The sequence below is a fragment of the Macrotis lagotis genome, chromosome X, assembly GCF_037893015.1.
Source record: "Macrotis lagotis isolate mMagLag1 chromosome X, bilby.v1.9.chrom.fasta, whole genome shotgun sequence".
Lineage (NCBI taxonomy): Eukaryota > Metazoa > Chordata > Mammalia > Peramelemorphia > Peramelidae > Macrotis > Macrotis lagotis.
The window spans coordinates 602027956-602049295 of record NC_133666.1 but is presented as its reverse complement, the minus strand read 5'-3'; the positions used below and the strand labels follow the sequence as shown (position 1 = coordinate 602049295).

At 34.0% G+C, this 21340-nt stretch overlaps 1 protein-coding gene across 1 annotated transcript in view; it reads left to right on the top strand.

Moving 5' to 3' along the window:
- ZFAT (zinc finger and AT-hook domain containing) overlaps positions 1-21340 on the top strand; it is a 284095-nt gene that overhangs the window by 162607 nt on the left and 100148 nt on the right. The window contains exon 11 of the mRNA XM_074202542.1: positions 12106-12194. Within this exon, the coding sequence (XP_074058643.1) occupies positions 12106-12194 (89 nt within the window). The remainder of the gene's footprint in view (positions 1-12105; positions 12195-21340) is intronic.

Here is a 21340-nt window from a genome sequence, read left to right as displayed (position 1 = left end):
GGGTGCTTTAACAAAGGCTTGTTGACTGACTGGCTGAATCTCAGCCCTGCATACTCTCCTGTCATGCCTTACTGTGCCCTGATAACACAAATACATAGCTGTGTCATATAAAATTGTAGTCTGAATCTTGGCTTATTTCCAAGAGTTCTGTGCTGAAGGCCCAGTGATCAAAGCTCCTTGCTGACTTATTATGCAATTTAGAATAAGCTATATGCTTTTGACCCCACGTTCTGATTTGTGATAGAAGCATATTTTTTGTTTTCTGGGAATGCCATGAGAGTCTTTTAGAAAATCTAATAAAATGTTTTGAATTCCTTGGGAAAACAAGGCTCAACTGATGAAGATATCAAGTCAGTGCTCATGCACAGATATGGAAACAACTGGGTTTTTTTTAAACCTCCATGTAAATTTCATTTAAAAATGACTATATCTTAGCTGTAGGTCAGCTTTCCTATAAACTCTCTGAAATCTGTCTTCTAACCTCTTCATTCAACTGAAACCACTCTCTTCAACATTACCAATGACCTCCTATTTGCCAGATCTAATGGTTTCTTCTCCATCCTCCTTATTGACCTTTCTGCAGCATTTGATGCTTTATCACTAACTCCTCTAAAATATTTTCTCCTTCTCTGTGTTTTTAAGACAATATTTTCACTTGGTTATCCTCCTACATGTCCCCTTCTTTGTCTCTTTTTATTTTTCATCATTCATGTCATATCTACTAGCTGTGGATATCTCCTAGGTCTCTATTTTGGGTCCTCTTCTCTTTTCTGCTTCTACTCTCTCTTATCTTATAGATTTTGAATATCATCTCTCCTCTGGAGTTAGGTCCCACATTACCAACTCCCTATTGGATATTTTATAGACATCTTAAAATCAATATGTCATTATTTTTCCTCTCATACCCATCTCAAATTTCCTCCATCCTCAGGAAATGACAAAAGATTTTCTAGTGACTTCAAGCTTCCCTTGAAAGCAAAGGCTTATCTTTTCAATATTAACAATTTTTGATGTTACTTTATGACCATGGAATATCACTGCTGAAGAACTTAAAATGATGATTACACTGAAGGTGGGTATACCCAACCTGAATCAAATAACCAACAAAGAACTCAGAAGAAAAGTAGGGATAAAATACATCATTAAAAGAGTCATTCCCACAAAGTCACCCTGAGGGCATTCAGAGATGAATAACAAATAAAAGTGGAAAAAAATTTTCATAAACCATTTCAACAGTTTTTTTTTCCTCTCAAGTTTAAAGGAACTAACATGCTTGGACCCTAACATCACAGTTCATGAGGTGCAGAAAAAGTAGTAAGACTAAATCAAGTATCTAGAGAAAAGATCTATGCTGAAGGCAATACAATTGTATGGTCATTGGGGAAACAACATGCATATTATCTGAGGGAGGGAAAGATAACAAAAGAAAACTGATGTGGAAGTGACTGACTCTTACAAGTCTGAAGGCATTGAATGAGAACCTGGCAAAACCTTGCTGAGTTTGGGGAGGCTTATAACAGTGGTAACCTTAAATGATGAATATTTTTGGTCATGACTTCTCATGAAATTATATAGTGAGGACTATGATCACCATTAATGAAAGGAATATTTTCATTCATGGGATTATAGATCTTTGAAACGGAAATACTTTTACTTTACCTGATATTTAATAAAAGCTTAAAATTAGTTTTGAGTTCCAGAGTCCTATTCCCCCTCTCATCCCCAGTGATTATAAGAACTCATAATATAGTAGACAGTTTAATTGAAGCAGGTAGACTTACTGTGTAATCAAAGTAAATCATAAAATAAAAACTCTTTTAAGTTCAATACCCTTAGTTCTTTTGGTTCCTTCCTACTTCCCTTACCACATACTTGATTCAAGGAAAAGTTTTCTTGCACAATTTACAAAGAGGAATTATTCAGTCTTCAAGCATTCTGGAACAGGCAGTAATTAGGCAAGTGGAAAACTGAATATGGAAATTGAATTTGAGTGGAGGGAGTGCCTGTTTTTGTCTTCTCTCATAATGAGAAATCCTATGGCTAAATGTAAAATGAAATGTCATCTAATAAAGCAAAAGTAAAGAGCTCCAATTATTTTCTCCTGTAAAAAAGAAAACCAGAATATACTTTAGTAATACTTCATTTATCAGGAAAATGCAAATGTGAATACTTCCTCAGATATTTTGTAGCTGTGTGACCCTGGGCAAGTCTCTTAACTTCTCTATCTCAGTGTCCTTATCTGTAAAATGGTCATATCAGCAACTACCTTATAGGATTGTTTTGAGGATCAAGTAAGGAAATATATATATGTCTTTTGCAGATTTTAAAGTGATATATAAATGTTAGTTGTTATCCAAAAATAACTTATTCAGCAATCTCAACTATCTAATATACTATTCTTGAGAGGAAAAAAATATGCCCTAGATCAATATATTAAAGCTTATTGAGTATACTTTTAAAGGAAAGCCTCTTAGATTTTCATTCAGAATTAATTTATTCCTTTGTTTTAGACAGTTCTAAAAAAAGTGTTTATCGAGTGTCCCAGGCCATAGAAGAATTAGACCATGAATTAGTGTTGTAGTGAACACAAGCTAGATAGCTCAACTCACTCATTTTGTATCTTTCACATATGTGGCAGGCCACATGGCATCCCAGAGAGGATATTGGTGTTCAAGTCACAGACTTTTGTGATATAATAAATCTGGAATCATTGGAGAGCATGATAATTTCCAGATGTACTCAAATCTGATATCTTCTGATATCTATTCAATTGTGGCTCCCCTTTTTTATCCATCTGCTGAGAAGAAATAGGGTATTGTAGAAAGAGTTGAATTATTTCTTATTCTACTTATATGTGCTTTTTTGACTTTTGACTAATTGACCTGGTTAATTTTGACCAGGATCAGCTAAATGGCTCCATGGATAGAGTACTGGGAGTCAGGAAGACGCATCTTCTGGAGTTCATATCTGGATTCAGACACTTACTGATTGTGTGACCTTGGGTAAATCACTTAACCCTGTTTATCCCAGTTTCCTTGTCTGTTAAATTATCAGGAGAAGGAAATGGTAAAGCATGCTAATATTTTTACCTAGAAAATCCTATATGAAGTCTTGATGAGCTGGACCCAATAGCAATTTAGATTTGACCGAATTCATTTAATGTTCCTAAGGCTTAGTTTCCTCATCTTTAAAAGGATAATGTAGGCGAAGAAGATCATTGAGGACCCTTCTAGATACAAATCTCTTATGTCTGGGCTCTTGAGTCTTTACACAAGATACATATATATATATATATATATATATATATATATATATATATATGTATATGTATATGTATATGTATACATATATGTGTGTGTGTGTTTATCTGTTTATATGAACAATAGACGGTCCATTAAGTTGAATGTCATAGAATTTTTTGACTAACCTTGTATTTGCGGTATGAATGGTTAGAGCAATCAGATCTACACACACAAACACACACACGCACACACACACATATTGTGTCCTTGTGGACTTTATTGAGTGGATTCCATAGTATCCCAAACTCAAAGCAAATAATTTGATGTTATCTGTGAATAAGAATATATGAAGAACCTAGTGACCAGTAGGAAATCCTCCTTTTGTTGGAATTGTGCAAAACATCTCCCAAATAATATGGATAACTTGTGCAAGCTCATATTTCCTTATTTTACAAATCATTTGATTCAACACTTAAGGTATTTTTGAACAGAATTACCAATGGTTTGTCAGAGATGTGTGAATATTTATTTTATTAGTTTTACAAATACCATTTCTATTATCAGTTATTGTTGGCTTAAATACATACATTTTTCTATATAATTGCTTCTCTATTTAAAAAACTTTGGTGTATTCCCTTAATATACTTTTTTAAAACCAGTTTCTTTATTTTTAAAATTGTTTTTCCAATTATATTCAAAGATAGTTTTTAACATTCATCCTTTTGCAAATTATTGAGTTTCGCATTTTTCTGTTGCCCTCTCTTCCCTTCCCCCCTTCCCATGGCAGCAATCTCACATCGATTGTACATGTGCAATTGCATTTAACATATTTCCATATTGGATATGTTGTCATAGAAGAATTAGTACTAAGGAGAAAATAGAAAATCATGAGAAAGAAACAACATAAATATTTCAGATAGAAGAATTAGTACTAAGGGGAAAATAGAAAATCATGAGAAAGAAACAACATAAATATTTCAAAGTAACACATTATGCTTTATTCTGCATTCAGTTTGTACACTTTTATCTTTGGGTGTGAATGGCGTTTTTCATAACAAGCCTCTTAGGATTGTGCTTGTTCAATGAACTGCTGAGAGGAGTTGTGTCCATCATAGTTGATCATCTCACAGTGTTGTTAATGGGCACAATGTTCTCCTGGTTCTATTCTCCACTCATCATCTGTTCATGCTTGTCTTTCCAGGCTTTTCTTAAGTACAGTTGCTCATAATTTCTTATAGAACAATAGTACTCCATAGTATTCATATACCATAACTTGTTAAGCTGTTCCCCATTTGCTGGGCATTTCCTCAAACTTTAATTCTTTGCCATTATAAAAAGAACTGATATAAATGATTTTAAAATGTAGGCCCCTTCCCCCTTCTTATGATCTCTTTGGGGTATTGCTTGATCAAAGGACTTACACAGTTTCATCATTCCTTGGGCATAGTTCCAAATTGCTCTCCAGATCAGGTGGATCAGTTCACAACTCTACCAACAGTGCACCAGTGTCTCAACCTTCCAACAACCCCTCCAACATTGGTCATTTTCCATTTTGTTTTTTTTTTGTCATTTTTAGCCAGTCTGATAGATGTGAGGTGGTACCCCACAGCCATTCCAATCTGCATCCCTCTGATCACTAATGATTTGGAACATTTCTTCATATGACCACAGATAGCCTTAAACTCTTCATCTGAAACATTGCCAATTCACATTCTCTGACCATTTTATCAATGATGAATGACTTACTTGTATTTTTATAAATTTAACCCAGTTCTCTCTACACTCTAGAAACACTATCTGTGAAAATTGCTTCCTGGGTCTCTGTACTTCCTCTAGCCCTGGCTACACTGGCATAATTTATGCAGAACTTTTTCTCTTCATCCCATCTTCCCTCATTTGCATTTTTCTTGTATGCGTCACACTGTTCTTATCCATTTTTTCTCATACCTCCTTGTAGGATAGGATAAATTTCTAAACCCAATTAGAAATGTATATCATTCCCTCTTTGATCCAAATCTGTACTCATTGTTTACACTCACCCTTCTTTCACTCTGCTATAAAAAAAGTCTTTTGTACCTCTTTTTGTGGTGTTATCCTCTATTGTTTCTTTTTTCTCCCAGTATAATCCTTTTTTCATTTATTAATTGAAATATACCAGTCCTGTATCCCACTCTCTGTCACCCTCTGTCAAAGTATATGATTTTCAACTATCTTGATAGAAATGCAATTCTCAGGAGTCATAAACATTAACACCATCATGATCAATTTATACTCCCACCCTCTGTTCTAGTATCTTCCCTCCAACCATCCAATAGAAATATAGCCTTCATGAGCTAAAGTATATTACATCATGATCCATTTATACGCACTGCCTAATTATGTTCCTCTGTCTAATTATGTTCCTTTCTACTCTCCTAAGAGATACAGTTCTCAAGAGTTACAAATTCCGTGTGGAGATGTAGATGGTTTAGTCTTATTGACTTAGATTTTTTTCCTCATTTTCTTATTTCTCATTTTTACATATCTCTTGAGTCTTGTATTTGAAGATCAAATTTTATCAGGTAAATATGGAATTTCTCTTATTTCATTGAAAATTCATCTTTTCCCCTTAAAGAATATGTTAAATTTTGCTAGAGTAGTTGATTTTTGTTGTAGTCCAAGTTCTTTGTCCTCCAGAATATCATACTTCAGATCCTCTGATCCTTTAATGTTAAAACTGAGAAGTCCTGTGTAGTACAGACTGTGTCTCTGTGGTATTTAAATTGCTTATTTTTTTTCAGCTTGCTGTATTTTCTCCTTTAATTGAGAATTCTGAAATATGACTACAATATTTCTTGGAGTTTTTATTTGGAGGTCTCTATCTGGGCATGATTGATGGATTCTTTTGAGGATTATTTTATCTTCTTGTTTTAGAATATTAGGGCAGTTTTTTTGTGATGAATTCATGTATGATACTGTCCAGATTCTTTTTCTGATCATGGCTTTCGAGTAGACTAATCATTGATAAATTATCTCTTCTGGATCTATTTTCCATTTCTTATTTTTTTCAATGTTTTGTTTTGATTTAATGGAATCTTGGATTTTCATAGAGTCATTTGTTTCTATTTCTCTAATTATAATTTTTTAGAGTTTGGATTTTCTTTTCCATTTGGTTAATTTTATTTTTAATGGAATTGAATTCTTTTTTCATTTGGCTAATTTTACTTTTAAAGTTATTATTTTATTCAGTAAATTTTTCATAATTTATAAATGACTCCCATTTCTTTTGTTCCAGTTTTCTTCTTCTCTTCTTTGATTTTTAAATCCTTTTTGAACTCTTCTAAGTGGTCTTTTTGGATTTAAGACCATTTTATCTTGGCTTTCCTTTTCTGAGACAACTAGATGGTGTAATGAATAGAGCACTAGCCTTGGAGTCAAAAGGACAGGAGTTTGAATCCAGCCTCACACACTTGACTCTTACTAGTTGTGTGACCTTGGGCAAGTCATTTAACCCTTATTTTCTCACATCCAGGGCTATCTCCAGTTGTCCTAATTCATATTAGGCCACTGGACTGAGATGACTCTGGAGAGAAAGTGAGGCTGGTGACTTAGCATAACCCCCTGCCCCAATCCAATTCATGTGCTTGTCATGGCATCCCTTCCTGATGCCAAGGTCTTTTTTGAAAATAAAGGACAAATATTTTTATTTTATCCTTTTCTGAGTTGGCATTTTTATCATACCTATCAGAATACTAGTTTCTTATGATAATTCCTTTTTTGTTTTTTGTTTTTTAATCTCAAAAATTGATTCCTGTATATCTTTTTTTATAATTTTTGCAGAGCAATGGGGTTAAGTGACTTGCCCATGGTCATACAACTAAGAAAGTATTAAGTGTATATCTGAGGCTGGATTTGAACTCAGGTCCTCCTGACCCCAGGATTGGTCCTCTATCCACTGCATGACCTGGCTGCCCCTATTCCTGTACATCTTTAATAACATATCTGAAAATTACTTCCTCTGTCACAAATTTCTTTTATTTTTTAAGATTCTGTCATGTTCCTTGACTTCATCTTCTTAAATATAATACCACTTCTTTCCATGTGACATCAGGATGAAGTAATCCTAGAATCCAAATTTGATGGATGATCCCATTGTCATTGTTGATGAAAATAAATCTCTATTCAAATGGTACTATTTCTGTTAAATTTCATGTATATTTGTGGTTCTCCCAGATTCATTTATATGTATTCTTAGGAAGCACTGACTTATGTGAATTTGATGGTATTTTCCCTACTAAAAATGCTTTTTTTTGTTTGATGAGTGTTATTGCTGTGACCTTCTATTATCCTCCACCATATTTTGCAGATAAGCTTGTATCCCGAATGATTGTTGCCCTTAACTCTCATGTTTCTCTGTTTGGCAAAATGATGGTTGATATGGTTTCTAGAAACTTTCATACTCCTCTGTTTCATTTTGAATTGGGCTAAACTTTTCTAAGAAATGATGACAGAGTCAATGTCTTTACTTTTGTCCATTGTTTTTTTTTTTTCTTTATTTGCTAACTTAAATAGATTGAGTTGGGGGATATGGTAAACCCACTAAATGTCTTGCTCTCACGCTATCATTTCTTCTAATTTAGTTTTTACTTTGTTTAGTCAGTAATGTGATTGCTAACTAGACAGTAAACTAAGAAATGACTGCTAATTCTATGCCTTCTTGTTTCTTGTCTATTATAATATAGATTTTCATTTTCATTTTTGCAATTTGATTTAGAGCTCATTATGTTTAGCACCTTCATTTTATTTTTTTGCTGATAATATATAATTATACTGGCATAAAACTTCTGAGAAATCAACATGATATTAGAACCTTTCATTTAATAATAATGATGATAATGATAATGAAATCCAACATTTTGTAGTGCTTATTATGTGCCAGTTACTTTGTGGTTATTATCTGATTTTATCCTTGTAACAAACCAGAGAGGGAGTGCCATTTTACCAATGAGGAAATTGAGGCAAACAGGGTTACGTGACTTGTTCAGGATCAACCAATTAATCAATCAATAGATATTAAGCATACTATGTGCCAGTCATTATGCTAAACATGTTGAGTGTCTGAGGCTGGATTGACTTGTCTTAGGCCTTCCTGATTCTGGGCCAGGCATTCTGTCCACTTCAAAGATATCTTTATCTTCTCCCATGGAATGATTTTTTTGTATTAAAGTCACTAAACATCAAAGTATATATTGACTTACTGTCGAAGTTCTTAGATATTTGTGTTATCCTGGAATTTCTTTGCTTCTGCAGTAAAATGTTAATGCATTTGTTGTCATCACCTTATATGGTAGTTATCAGCATCCTTTCATTTTGAGCACTGAAAGGCATGATAAATATATTTCACATCGATCATTTCTGATGTCCTCTCAGTGTACAATGAAATTAATTCTGCTAACTGCTTTCTTTGCTTCTCCAAGGAGAGCCCAGAGTCCTGCCTTCCTGGTTGCTGTACCTTTGCAGAATGTATTATATAGAAATATATTCAGTTCCATTCAACAAGTGTTGTCTCAGCTCTCTTATCACTGATCAGAGATGTTTGTAGATGGATAGCAGACTGAGTGATTTTTAACACATTCTATTCCCCTTCCTCCTGCTTATGCATGGTGGCTGTAAAAGAAGAAACAAGCTACACATGACTAAGGCTTCTTGCATTTTTGTCTGTTGTTCAGAGTTGTAAAAAAGAAAGATCACCACTGGCAGCTTTCTGAGGATGTACTTCTCCATTCTTAACCATAAATAGTGGGACATCAGGCCTGTTCTGGCAGTCTTTCTATGGTAGAAGTTGCAATTTATAGGTTATAGACATAGCCTTTGAATCCTTGGGGTTTGGAGGATTTCTAATTCAATAAATGGAATTGAGTAATGCCAATATTACCAGCATCCCTGTGTTCCTCTGTAATAGACAAAATGATATGTAACAAGTCAAGGAATTTTGAAAGTGCTGCTGTACATTCTATTCCTTTTGTCTCTTCCTTATTTTCTTATTTTTATCCTTGTTCATTATTTGCAGATTTAAACATTTCCTATTCGACTGCTCACCATTTGGTGTCAGTCTAACTTTTGAACAAAAAAGTTATTCAGTATCATCTATTTCCCTGAGGATTGTCATTACAAAAAACAAAATTATAGCTCCAAGTTATTACTTTTTATGATTAGAAATGAATCAGATTTTCATCATTTTAATTAGATAACAAAAGATCTTGTGTCATAACTCTCCTTTATAAGAACTGTCAGTGGTTTTGTAAAAGTGTTGGCAATTTTTTAATGCAGCGATTCAGAGTCAAAGAGAAATGATGATTTGCTAGTATGTAATATCATAAATGTATTTGTATTTTCCTTTTTTATACAGTTTGTACAGTTTGTATTTCCCTTTTTTATACAGTTTGTTTTGTCAGGACTCAGCATAATGGTGGTCTCTTGATCTTTAGTGAGATAATTAGTTTTCTCCACTTTATGACATTATTTTAGCACATGTTCTGCTCTTCCATTAGAATGATACTATAACAAAATATTTATTGACTGACCTTTTTCACTTTTTTCCTTTTTCTTTATGAATATGGTGAGCATGACTACTTATTAATTAGTTGACATAAGTTATCATTACTAATATCAAACTCATTAGCTTGCCTAAGAATACTCATTATTTATGTAAACGGTATAAATAATTTTTTTTTAGGTTTTTTTTTTTTTTGCAAGGCAAATGGGGTTAAGTGGCTTGCCCAAGGCCACACAGCTAGGTAATTATTAAGTGTCTGAGACCGGATTTGAACCCAGGTACTCCTGACTCCAAGGCCAGTGCTTTATCCACTACACCACCTAGCCGCCCCTAAATAATCTTTTTGAGAGCATGGATTGTTTGATTTTCTTTTTCTTTGCATCATTAATGCCTAACATAGTGCAAAAAACATAGTAGGTACTTTATGAATACTTAATTGAATTTTGATTGGTATTGCCACTTATAGGTATGAAGGCAAGAGACGTTTAACTCAATGAAAGCAGAGATGGATCTTCAGATAAATTTTTCATTTTTCCAATACTTAGCCCAGTTCTAAGAACATAGTATTTCATAACTTTTTGTTAAAAATTTTTTGAATTTGTGAAGGGGTACCATAAATACAAAGAAACTGTGCAGCTATATAGATGAAAGAGGTTTCACAAAAATCTGTAGTTTATGTTGTTTTCTTAAATGTTTTAATTTTATGCTTTCCAAGTGGTAGTTTTCATATTGTGCTCGTTCAAATTTAGTGTATGCCCTTGGCCAAATATCAGACTAGAATTTGTCACCTTGCATGGTAATTATAATTAGAGAACTAAAATACATTTACTTATTTTAATTATTAAATTAAATAAAAGCTTTTAAAAAACACTTTGAAATACATCTTTACACCAACAATATCTGATGTATCTCAGCTTCAGAAGCTACATTGAGGGCACAATTATCTGCAAACAGAAGACCACGTACCAACACTCTCTCCACTTTGGTCTTGGCTTGTAGTCTTTTCAAGTTGAAGAATTTGCTAACAGTGTGGTAACTGACCTTGAGGCCATGGTCATCCTCAGTGAAGGTGTTTGATAACATGGCTGAAAACATCATGCTAAAAAGTATGGGAGCAAGGACACATCTTGTGCCACTCCATTAGTGAATGGGAAATTTTGATTGCATTGTTCACTATCTAGAATCTGGGCATGCATACCATCATGAGATTGATGTACAATACTGAGAAATTTCTACAGGCAACCAAATTTTTATCTAATTTTCCATAAACCCTCATGACTGATGGTATTAAAGGCCTTGGTCAGATCTACAAACATATACAGACCTCTGTTCTGTTTCTGGTATTGTTCCTGAAGTTGTTGGGCAGCAAACATCATATCTACTGTTTATTATTGTGTGCAGAGATTGCTTGAGCATGGAATGTTAAAGCTGGAATGGACTTTAGTGGTTATCTAAATCAAATCTAATTTTTCTGAAAAGGAATTGAGACATGAAGTTGACCAAAGTCACCTGAGTGTATCTTTTGCTGTTACTTCTTTAGGACAAAAAAAAAGTAGGCTTCACTACTTCTTGATTTTTCCTCTCCCAAGTAGTAGGTGGGGTGGGATGAGAATTGCTTTTGATATTAAGGGCCAAAACTGCTTTCTCTCTTTCTCTCTAGTTCTTATTCTGGGAGTACCTTTCTTTGTCAAACTTATTTTTCATTGTCAACTGAGAAAATGTGTACTTAGTTGAATTGTTGCAGAGCAACTGTGACATTAAATAGTCCTGGCTCTTCTGAAACAAAGAATGATGCATATCCAATATATTAATCATACTATTATGAGCATCATTGCTAATATTATTAGCAACTTTAATTTCACAACTTGTGAATAGTAGAGGACTTGTTTTCTTGTTTGTCTTGATTCTCCTATACATTCCAAGAAGCCAAATTTCTTAGGACTATCTAGAATAGAAAGAGAGAATGTATGCAGGGCTGGTTAAGGAACTTCAATTAGGAAATAAAGCTTGCCATTTGCTAGCTATGGTGGTTAATTGTTAGATTCTCTGTTTCCCTCAAATAAGGTGACTATATAATACCTTGTTGTACAGGTCGAATAAGATATCATATGGGAATGTGCTTTGTAAGCTGCAGCATGTATCTTTGAGGTACCTCCTTTTTTCATTCCATTTCAAGTTCTTTAATCCTATTTATGCTTCTAGAACCACCTGGGCTAAAAGAGTTTCTCCTTCTGCTGAGCAAGGCACCCCCACGTTTGGCACTGCTGATTTTATTGGTATAGGTCGAGGATAAGCTCCATCTCACTTTGTCTGATACTGTCATTTCAGGTAAACAATTTAAGTGTACGGTGTGTGACTATACAGCTGCTCAGAAGCCACAACTCCTGCGCCACATGGAACAGCATGCCTCTTTCAAGGTAAGAAGATGTAGAAGATCAGAATGAATCCTAGAATGGAATGGGTGCTCAGTTTTCACAAAGTATATTTTTCAAATTAGCAACAGATACTCCTTTTTGTTTTCTTATTGGTACATAAGAGTCAGATTTCATGGATCATAACAGCAGCAACTGGAATTGAAGGTTTATAAACTCTTTAGTCTCTTCTTCCATTACAGAGACATAGTATTTTTATTATGGTTAAAAAAATCCATACTGCTTATAGCCTGTTAACCCCCACAACAATAATAGATTCTGTTACTTAATGTGGTTATTTTTATTTATTCATTTGATTTGTTTGTATATACTCTCAATGCCTGCATCTTCATTGATTGCTTTAAATTGTTAAAGATCCTAGTGGGTCAGGGATTCTGTTCAGTGAATTTATGCAGTACAGAAGCTGCCCTGTGCCTTGTACAAAAGGGTATTTCAAACATACTGTTTGTTATGGATGATAACAGTGTTATGTAGCAATGAGAAATGGGCTGTCAAGCCTGTGTGTAAGAGGCAGTGCAGTGAACAGTCCTAGACTCTGCAATAGCCACTGTAGCCACAAACCAAAGGATAACTGTAAGCAGAAGGGAGTATTACTCCTACATCAATCCTTTAGCTATATTCTGATCCTTCGATAGTGATCATTAATCTATGAGGAAGACTACCATATTGTGTTTTATTGTGTTGGGAAGGATCACACTTTTGCTCTTCTTAGTTCTTTTCATATAACTTCATAATTTATATTAGTAAGACATATTTTATATTGCTGTGTGTGCATATGCTAATGTGTGTGCATATGAAAATATAATTGTACAAATGTATCTATATACATATGTACATAAACATAAACCCATGTATATAGATAATATCTATATTTGCTCTGAAAACTGTAAAAGATGGTACTAGTTAGATCTTTAGCAAGAGTCATATAATCTGTTGTAATATATGACTGTTTTTGAGAATTCTTATGCATTGACATTTTTTGAATATTTAACTCATAAAATGTATAAATGCCTTGGCAATATTTTGCCACTCAGTGTCTTATTATGTGCAAGTGGCCCTGGATTTAGAAAGACCATATTAGTGAAACACAGGTTCTTTCTAGTTGGAAAGTCTTTGAATATTGACCTGGTAAAGGACTGTGTCTGTAATATGAGAAACTGCCCAGCTATGTTTGGAAATGCTTACCACAGAGTAAGTACATATTCATAGGATAAGGCTATATGTGATAAGTGTCCTTGCTTACCAGTCAATAAACATTGATTAAACACTCATTACATAGATTCCAGACCCTATTCTAGGCACTGGAAATACAAAAAGAGGTCAGAGCAGTCCCTGCTCTCAAGAATTCACAGTCTAACGGGTAGACAATATGCAAATGAATATAAACAAACAATATACTGGAAAAAATGAAAAATGATTAAAAGAAGGAAGGAAACCTTGTTTATCAACCATATTTTATGGCCATGTTAGTTTTCCAGCTGTTAATCACTTTTTTTTCTGACATACTAAGTTAGGCTGAGTTAGATTGTCAGCACAATGGAAGAAACTATATTGTGGTCAGAGAAGGGGAAGAAAAAAGAATGAATGAGAGAAGGAAGAAGAGATAAAGAAGGGAGAGAAGGAGGATTGTGAAGAGAGAGGCTGATCTAGATATGGAATGGGGGGAGAAGAGAAACAGAGGGAAGAAGCAGGGAGAATAATAGAGGGGAAAATGAACTCAGTTTCTCACTCCCTGCACCAACCTTTGTTCAGTTTTTCCCATTATAGTCATTCTACCCTGACATTCTTACCTAATAGCCTTTATTTTCCTTCCTAATTCCTGATTTCTCTTAGTGGATTTTTGAATATTGAGGGAAGAATGATGCTTTCTAAACAATCGTAAGAAAAAAATACTATTATAATTCTTCTCTTCTTGACAATGCTTTATATGTATCATTATGCTTCCATTGCTGCATGGATTTTTAATTTGAGATTAATATTTTGATAATTGTAACTCATTAGATTTACAAAGAAAAACAATTATATATGTTTGTTTATCCATTTAAAATATCATTATTCTCAAAAAGCATCCATGACACCAGGAAGGTTAAAAATACCTGAACTGGTGTGATAAGCAATGTTTTTTTTAAAATATTAGCATTATTTCATAAAAGCCTAATATTTAAAATATCAAAAGTATAAATATAAAATGAGATAGTGGAATTATATATAAATAGTATAGTGAGAACTAGGATTTAAGACAAAACCTTAGGTTCAAGTCCCTGTCCTATCTCTTTTATTAGTTCTGTGACTGTGGAGCTAATTATTTCACCAGTTTCCTTTTCTGTAAAATGGAATTAATAGGAATTGAGCTACCTACCTCCTTGCTTTGCATTGTTTTTGTGTGGAAAAGTACTTTGTACTATAAAATACTGTATAAATATGTATTTTTATTATTCCTACAAGTTATTATTAAATCAGAATGGAAACATGGTTTTTTTAATCTCTGATGTTCCTTGACAAGATAGTCATAAGGTAAAGTTAGAGTTTTATAGAGGATCTCTGTGGCAGTTCAGATTACCTTCCATATAGAGAATGATAGCATTGTCTAAGGATGATTAATTACTTGAGTAAAGGTTTTTGAAGGAAAATTTTACTTTTATTTTTTAACCAATTATCTGTACAGAGTATAGGGATTTTGTTTCTCTTGGTTTTTGATAACCTTAAAATTTATTTAATGACCAGAATTACCAGTATTTTGCTGGATATTAGATTTTGTCCCTTTGTTCATTTTTAGATTTAACTATTTGGACTCCATGTTATGAGTATTATTTCCTCTGCTAAGATGCCAGTTATAAGTGGGAGGTGATAATCCTACTACATTTTGCCCTGGTAGGACCATATCTTGAACATAATTTTAGGAAAGATTTTAACAAACTTGGTATATCCAGAGCAAATGACTGGGAATCATAATATGCTGGGATTGGTAGGAAGATTAAAAATGTTTAGCCTGAAGATAGGAGGAGGACAGGCTGGAAAAGGAAAGTCTTATTACCTTTGTTGAAATTGAAATTGTAGGGGCAGCTAGGTGGCGCAGTGGATAGAACACCGGCCCTGGAGTCAGGAGTACTTGAGTTCAAATCTGACCTCAGACACTTAATAATTACCTAGCTGTGTGGCCTTGGGCAAGCCACTTAACCCCATTGCCTTACAAAAAAAAAACAACTAAAAAAAAAAGAAATTGAAATTGTAAGGATTAGACTTCCTCTTCTTGACCCCAGAAGGCAGGTCTAGGAACCATAAGAGGAAATTGCATTATATATCTTTTGATTACACAAGTAGGAGCTTCCTAATGATTAAAGCTATTGAAAAATAAAACCCTTTGAGGTAGTGAATCCTTATCAGTAGAGGTTTATTGGCAAAAGTTGGATGATTACTTCTTGGAGACATTGTAGGCAGGAGTTAAGAGTAGATGGCCTATATGATCCTGTGATCCAAATTAATTTATCTACTTCACTCAAAAAATGGTCTCACTTCATTCCTTAGATTGTATAGAAGAAAATTCTCCTTAGAGAATTATGTCTTTGAGCAACATTTCTGTTGAAGTTATGTATTCACTTCTTTAGAGGTAATTTGGTAATAAAGGTCATTAGAGATGATGATGTTTGTTAAACTTTGTTGCTTTGTTATTATAGAAGGTGTGCTGGCTTTGGCAGCAGGAACCTTTGATTTAGGTCTGACATTTACTCTTTTTGATGGGGGAACTGAGGGGGGAAAGGAAATGAATGTTAAGTGATTTGCCCAGCATCACACAACTAGTAAATATCTGAGGCTGGATTTGAACTCAGGTCTTCCTGACTTGAGGGCCAGTGCTCTAATACATCACCTAATTGTCCCAACATTTACTATTGGTACCCTTTCTGGCTGCCTCTGTTTTCTCATCCATGGAATGGATGAAATTGTATTGGCAGCACTACCTTCTTCCTGAAGCTGTTTTGAGAGAAGCATGTGGTGAACCTCAAAGGTCCTTAGAACTGTCAGTTAGGATAATGATGATGATGTTTCATCTAAGAGTAGGAAGGTGGTCTGGACTTCTGTGTGTCCCTTTATGTGAGGCACCAAGTAAGCCAAAGGGGCACTTACCTACCTTTTATGTGTCTCCTAAAACAGCTCAATGGATTTCAGAGTATTCTGTATGACAAGTCATGAATTCAGAAAGTGTATCTGCGAGACAGTAAAAAAGAAATGATATTCTGAATCCAGTATTTGATCTTTTAGGAAGCTGTGCAGTGTGGCTTACTGCTGACTTTCCATACTTTAGGACTCTTCAGTTCTGACAGTGAGTCATTTCGCAGACCACTTTTGATCATTTCCTTACACATCACCTTTCAGAACTTGAGGCACTATCTTATGTCTAGGTGGTAATAAACCTTTTAGTCTTAGGTAAGTCATTTATGTAAGACAGAAATTCTATTCTTTCTTCCTGAAAAGGTATCTATAAGAGTCTACTTATAGGTGCATATATATATATATATATATATATATATTATATAGTTTAAAGTAATTTTTTGTGAGCTTAACTCTTAAAAATTATAAAACCAATTAAATATTTAAAACTAATTGAACTTTTAAAAATGCTAGCATAAGGTATCTTTAACATAGGGGCTCTTTACCTTTTGTGTATCATGTACTCTTTATTATTTAAGATTCTCAAATAGTAAATGAGGTTCGATTAAGAAATACTATTTATTAAGATCCTTCTATGCGTAATGTTCCATGTTTGGTTAGAGGGAAACAGAAACAAAACTGCTCCAGCCCTTGCCCTCAGATATTTATATTTTATTGGAGAATGCAAAATGTTTACAAATAAAGTAATAAATGCACAGTCATGCAAAATGATTTAAAAGTTGGAGGAGAATACTAATAATAAATAAGATAACATCAGAAAAAAAACCCTGTGATATGACTCATGACCTGATGTTTGAAGGGAATTAGGCATTCTTAGATCTTGGGAGGATGGGCAAAAAAGAGCATTTAAGATAAAGTAGACAGCCTATGCAAAGTCATGAAGAAGTGGAAGCCTCATTTGACAGATATTGTGTGCCTTCTTTGTATGAAGGCCTTTTTTTTCAGTTTCTAAAGATTTTATTTATTTTGAGTTTTATAATTTTTCTCCTAATCTTACTTTCCTCCCCCCACCCCCCACAGAAGGCAATTTGCCAGTCTTTACATGGTATATATTGATCCAAATTGGATGTGGTGAGAGAGAAATCATATCCTTAAGGAAGAAACATAAAGTATAAGAGATAGCAAGATCAGACAATAAGATTTCAGGTTTTTTTTCCTTAAAGGTCCTTGGTCTTTGTTCTAAGTCCACAGTTCTTTCTCTGGATACAGATGGTATTCTCCATCACAGACAGCCCCAAATTGTCCCTGATTGATGCACTGATGGAATGCAAGAGTCCATCAAGGTTGATCATCACTCCCATGTTGCTGTTAGGGTGTACTGTGTTTTTCTGGTTCTGCTCATCTCACTCAGCATCAGTTCATGCAAATCCTTCCAGGCTTCCCTGAATTCCCATCCCTCCTGGTTTCTAATAGAACAATAGTGTTCTATGACATACATGTACCACAGTTTGTTAAGCCATTCCCCAAATGAAGGACATTTACTTGATTTCCAATTCTTTGCCACCACAAACAAGGCTGCTATGAATATTTTTGTACAAGTGATGTTTTTAACCTTTTTCATCATCTCTTCAGGGTATAGACCCAGTAGTGATATTGCTAGATCAAAGGGTATGCACATTTTTGTTGCATTTTGGGCATAATTCCAAATTTCTCTCCATAAACGTTGAATGAGTTCACAGCTCCACCAACAATGTATTAGTGTCCCAGATTTCCCAAAACCCTTCCAACAATGATCATTATCATTTCTGGTCATATTGGCCAGTCTTTGAGGTGTGAGGTGGTACCTCAGAGAAGCTTTAATTTGCATTTCTCTAATAAGTAATGATTTAGAGCAAATATTCATATGACTATGGATTGCTTTGATCTGTAAATTGCCTTTGCATAGCCTTTGACCATTTGTCATTTGGGGAATAGCTTTTTTTTAAATTTGACTCAGTTCTCTGTATATTTTAGAAATGAGTCCTTCATCAGAAACATTAGTTGTAAAGATTGTTTCCCAGTTTACTGCATTTCTTTTCATCTCACTTACAGTGGTTTTGTCTGTGCAAAAGCTTTTTAATTTAATGTAATCAAAATCATCTAGTTTGTTTTTAGTGATGTTCTCCATCTTGTCCTTAATCATAAACTACTTCCCTTTCCATAGATCTGACAGATATCTGACACTGTTTCCATAGTTGAAAGGTAAACTAGTCCTTGATCTTCTACTTTGCTTATAACATTGTTTTTTATGTCTAAATCCTGTATCCATTTTTAATCTTATCTTGGTATAAGGTGTGAAGTGTTGGTCTAATTTAAGTTTCTTCCATATTAACTTCCAATTTTCCCAGCAGTTTTTATCGAAGAGAGTGTTTTATCCCAATAGCTGGACTCTTTGGTATGAGGCCTATTTCAATCACTTCTGGTTGGTAAAAAGGCAATCCCTGTCCTTGTAAACTATACCTCTTTGCTAAATAAAATATTTCAATTTCATAAAACTTTGAATTTTTAATGTAGTTTAATACAGTAAGGAAAATGGACTGGTCATATTAAAATAATAAATTGCTTGGCTCATAATTTGAAATATGAGAATTCTATATGTTTTGATAGCAAAGGGAATTCCAAAGCAATTAAATGCCAAGCACTAAAAAGTATTCTAATCTACTCAACTAGAATTTGTTTTGAGCAGATTGATTCATTGCTACTTATGGAGATGAGATAATTGACTAAATGCAAGTCAATTTTGAAATTTTACTTTTGCATTTGAAAACATTCCATCTTTAAGAATATTGTTTTATTTTTTTAAAAAAACTTTTATTTTTTTCTATTTTAAAGTGGAGCAAAAGAAGAAAAATAAGATTGTGTTTTTTTCCTCATCTTTTTATCCAAATTATGTAATGAGGGAAATAAAATCTTGCCTGTTGTCACACAGAACCATAGAGGCAAAGGGAGTGTAGTAGTCATGAGTGAATGAATGAGCAGTATTTATTTACTTACTACTGTGTGTTTGTGCTGACACTATGCTTTGCACTGGTGAAACAAATACTGAAGTAAAAGTGACAGTTGTCCCTCATGGCACTTCCATTAGAGAGAAATATGCAGTATCTAACAATAGGAACTGGACTGGACTTCCAATTTCATAAATTTTATCTGCATAAAATATGTATCTTATTGAGTGACACAGAAGTCTTGATTATTCTGAATAACAGTCCTTCAAATTTTTCAAGAAAAATATTTTGCCTCTCCTTGTACTTTTCTTCTTCAGGCTCTGTCAATAGATTCTTTTGTATGTTCACTAATTCTCCTCACCATCCTGTTCATACTCTTCTAGTGTGACTTATAGTATGAACTATGATTATGTCATATTTCCTGACTTGCCTAGTCAAGCGTCCTAGTCCCAGTGATGGCAGGCCATTTCTATTGGCATTAGGACATAATTCCATGTGAGTCCTTTACAAAATGATAGGAACAAGCAGTTATCAGAAGAAACCAAAACTATCTGTAGTCATATAAAAATGCTTTGAATCATTATTGATTGGGGAAATGCAAATTAAACTAACTCTGAGATGCCACTTCACACCTGTAAGATTGTCTAAAATGACAGAAACTGAAACTGAAAAATGTTGAAGGGGACGTGGAAAAATTGAGATATTTAATGCACTGTTAGTGTATTTGTGAATTGATCCAACCATTCTGAAGAGCAATTTAGAACTATGTCCAAAGGACTATAGAACTGTGCACACGCTTTTACCCAACAATTCCATTATTAAGTTTATATCCCAAGGAGATAAAAGGAAAGGATGTATATGTGTAAAAATATCACAGATTTATGTGTGTGTGTGTGTGTGTGTGTGTGTGTGTGTGTGTGTGTGTGGTGGCAGCCATCAAGAATTTGAAATTGAAGGAATGCTTATCAATTGGGGAATGACTGAACAAGTTATAGAATGTGATTGTCATGGAATACTATTGTACAAGGAGAGGCGATTGTGCAAAACTAAGTACCAGAAGAGACAAAGTAGTTTTCTTGGAAAAATTTGAGGAATTGTTATACAAAACAACTGAGACTTCTGTTTGTCTTGAGCAGGCATATATTTTGTGCAGGTTCTACTTACTATACCAATGAAATCTTAAATCTTATCATTAAGTGTTGCATATACTTCTCTATGTACAAGTTGTTCCTTGCACCAATACTATTCCATTCATTGTATATATGAAGAGAAGGATGGTTTCAGAAAAACCTAGGAAGACTTCCATGAACTGATTAAAATGAAGTGAATAGAATCAGGTACAGTGATCAATTGTAAGTGACTTAGCTATTCTTATCAATACAATGATCCAAAACAATTCCAAAAGATTTAAAGATGAAAAATGCCATCTACCTCTACAGAAAGGCCTAATGGCATGTGAATGCAAATTGAAGTATAATTTTTTTCACTTTGTATTTTCCTTGCTTTTTTTTACAGTGTAGTTAATATGGAAATATATTTTGCATGATTTTACATAATATCCCATTTCTTGCCTTTTCAATGGATGGGGTGAGAGAGAGGGAGAGAATATGGAATTCAAATTAAAAATATCTTAAAGATAAATAATTGTAAGAAACCCATAATTTAAGAAAGTAAACATAGCACAGTGAATAGAGAGCCAGCTTTGAAGTCAAGAAAATCTGGATTCAAGTCCTGCCTCAACTTGTGGACAAATTACCTAAGTATTTCTATGATTATAAGTTAAAGTTGAGTTGTTGATTTTCTGTGATGGAGAGGGTAGATTCTACCCTGGGAATTCTCTACATCATTGAAATCTTAGGGATATATAGAAGTAGAGGATATATTGCATATATAGTAAAGATTCCAGTTTTATTGATTATAATTATCCAGTTTTATTCCAGGCTCATTGGACAGGTAGGGAAACTGAGATTCAGACTGGTTTCAGTCAGACTACTCCCTACTTATTATGGCAATGCAGGCCTTTGAACCTGAGTCTTCAGA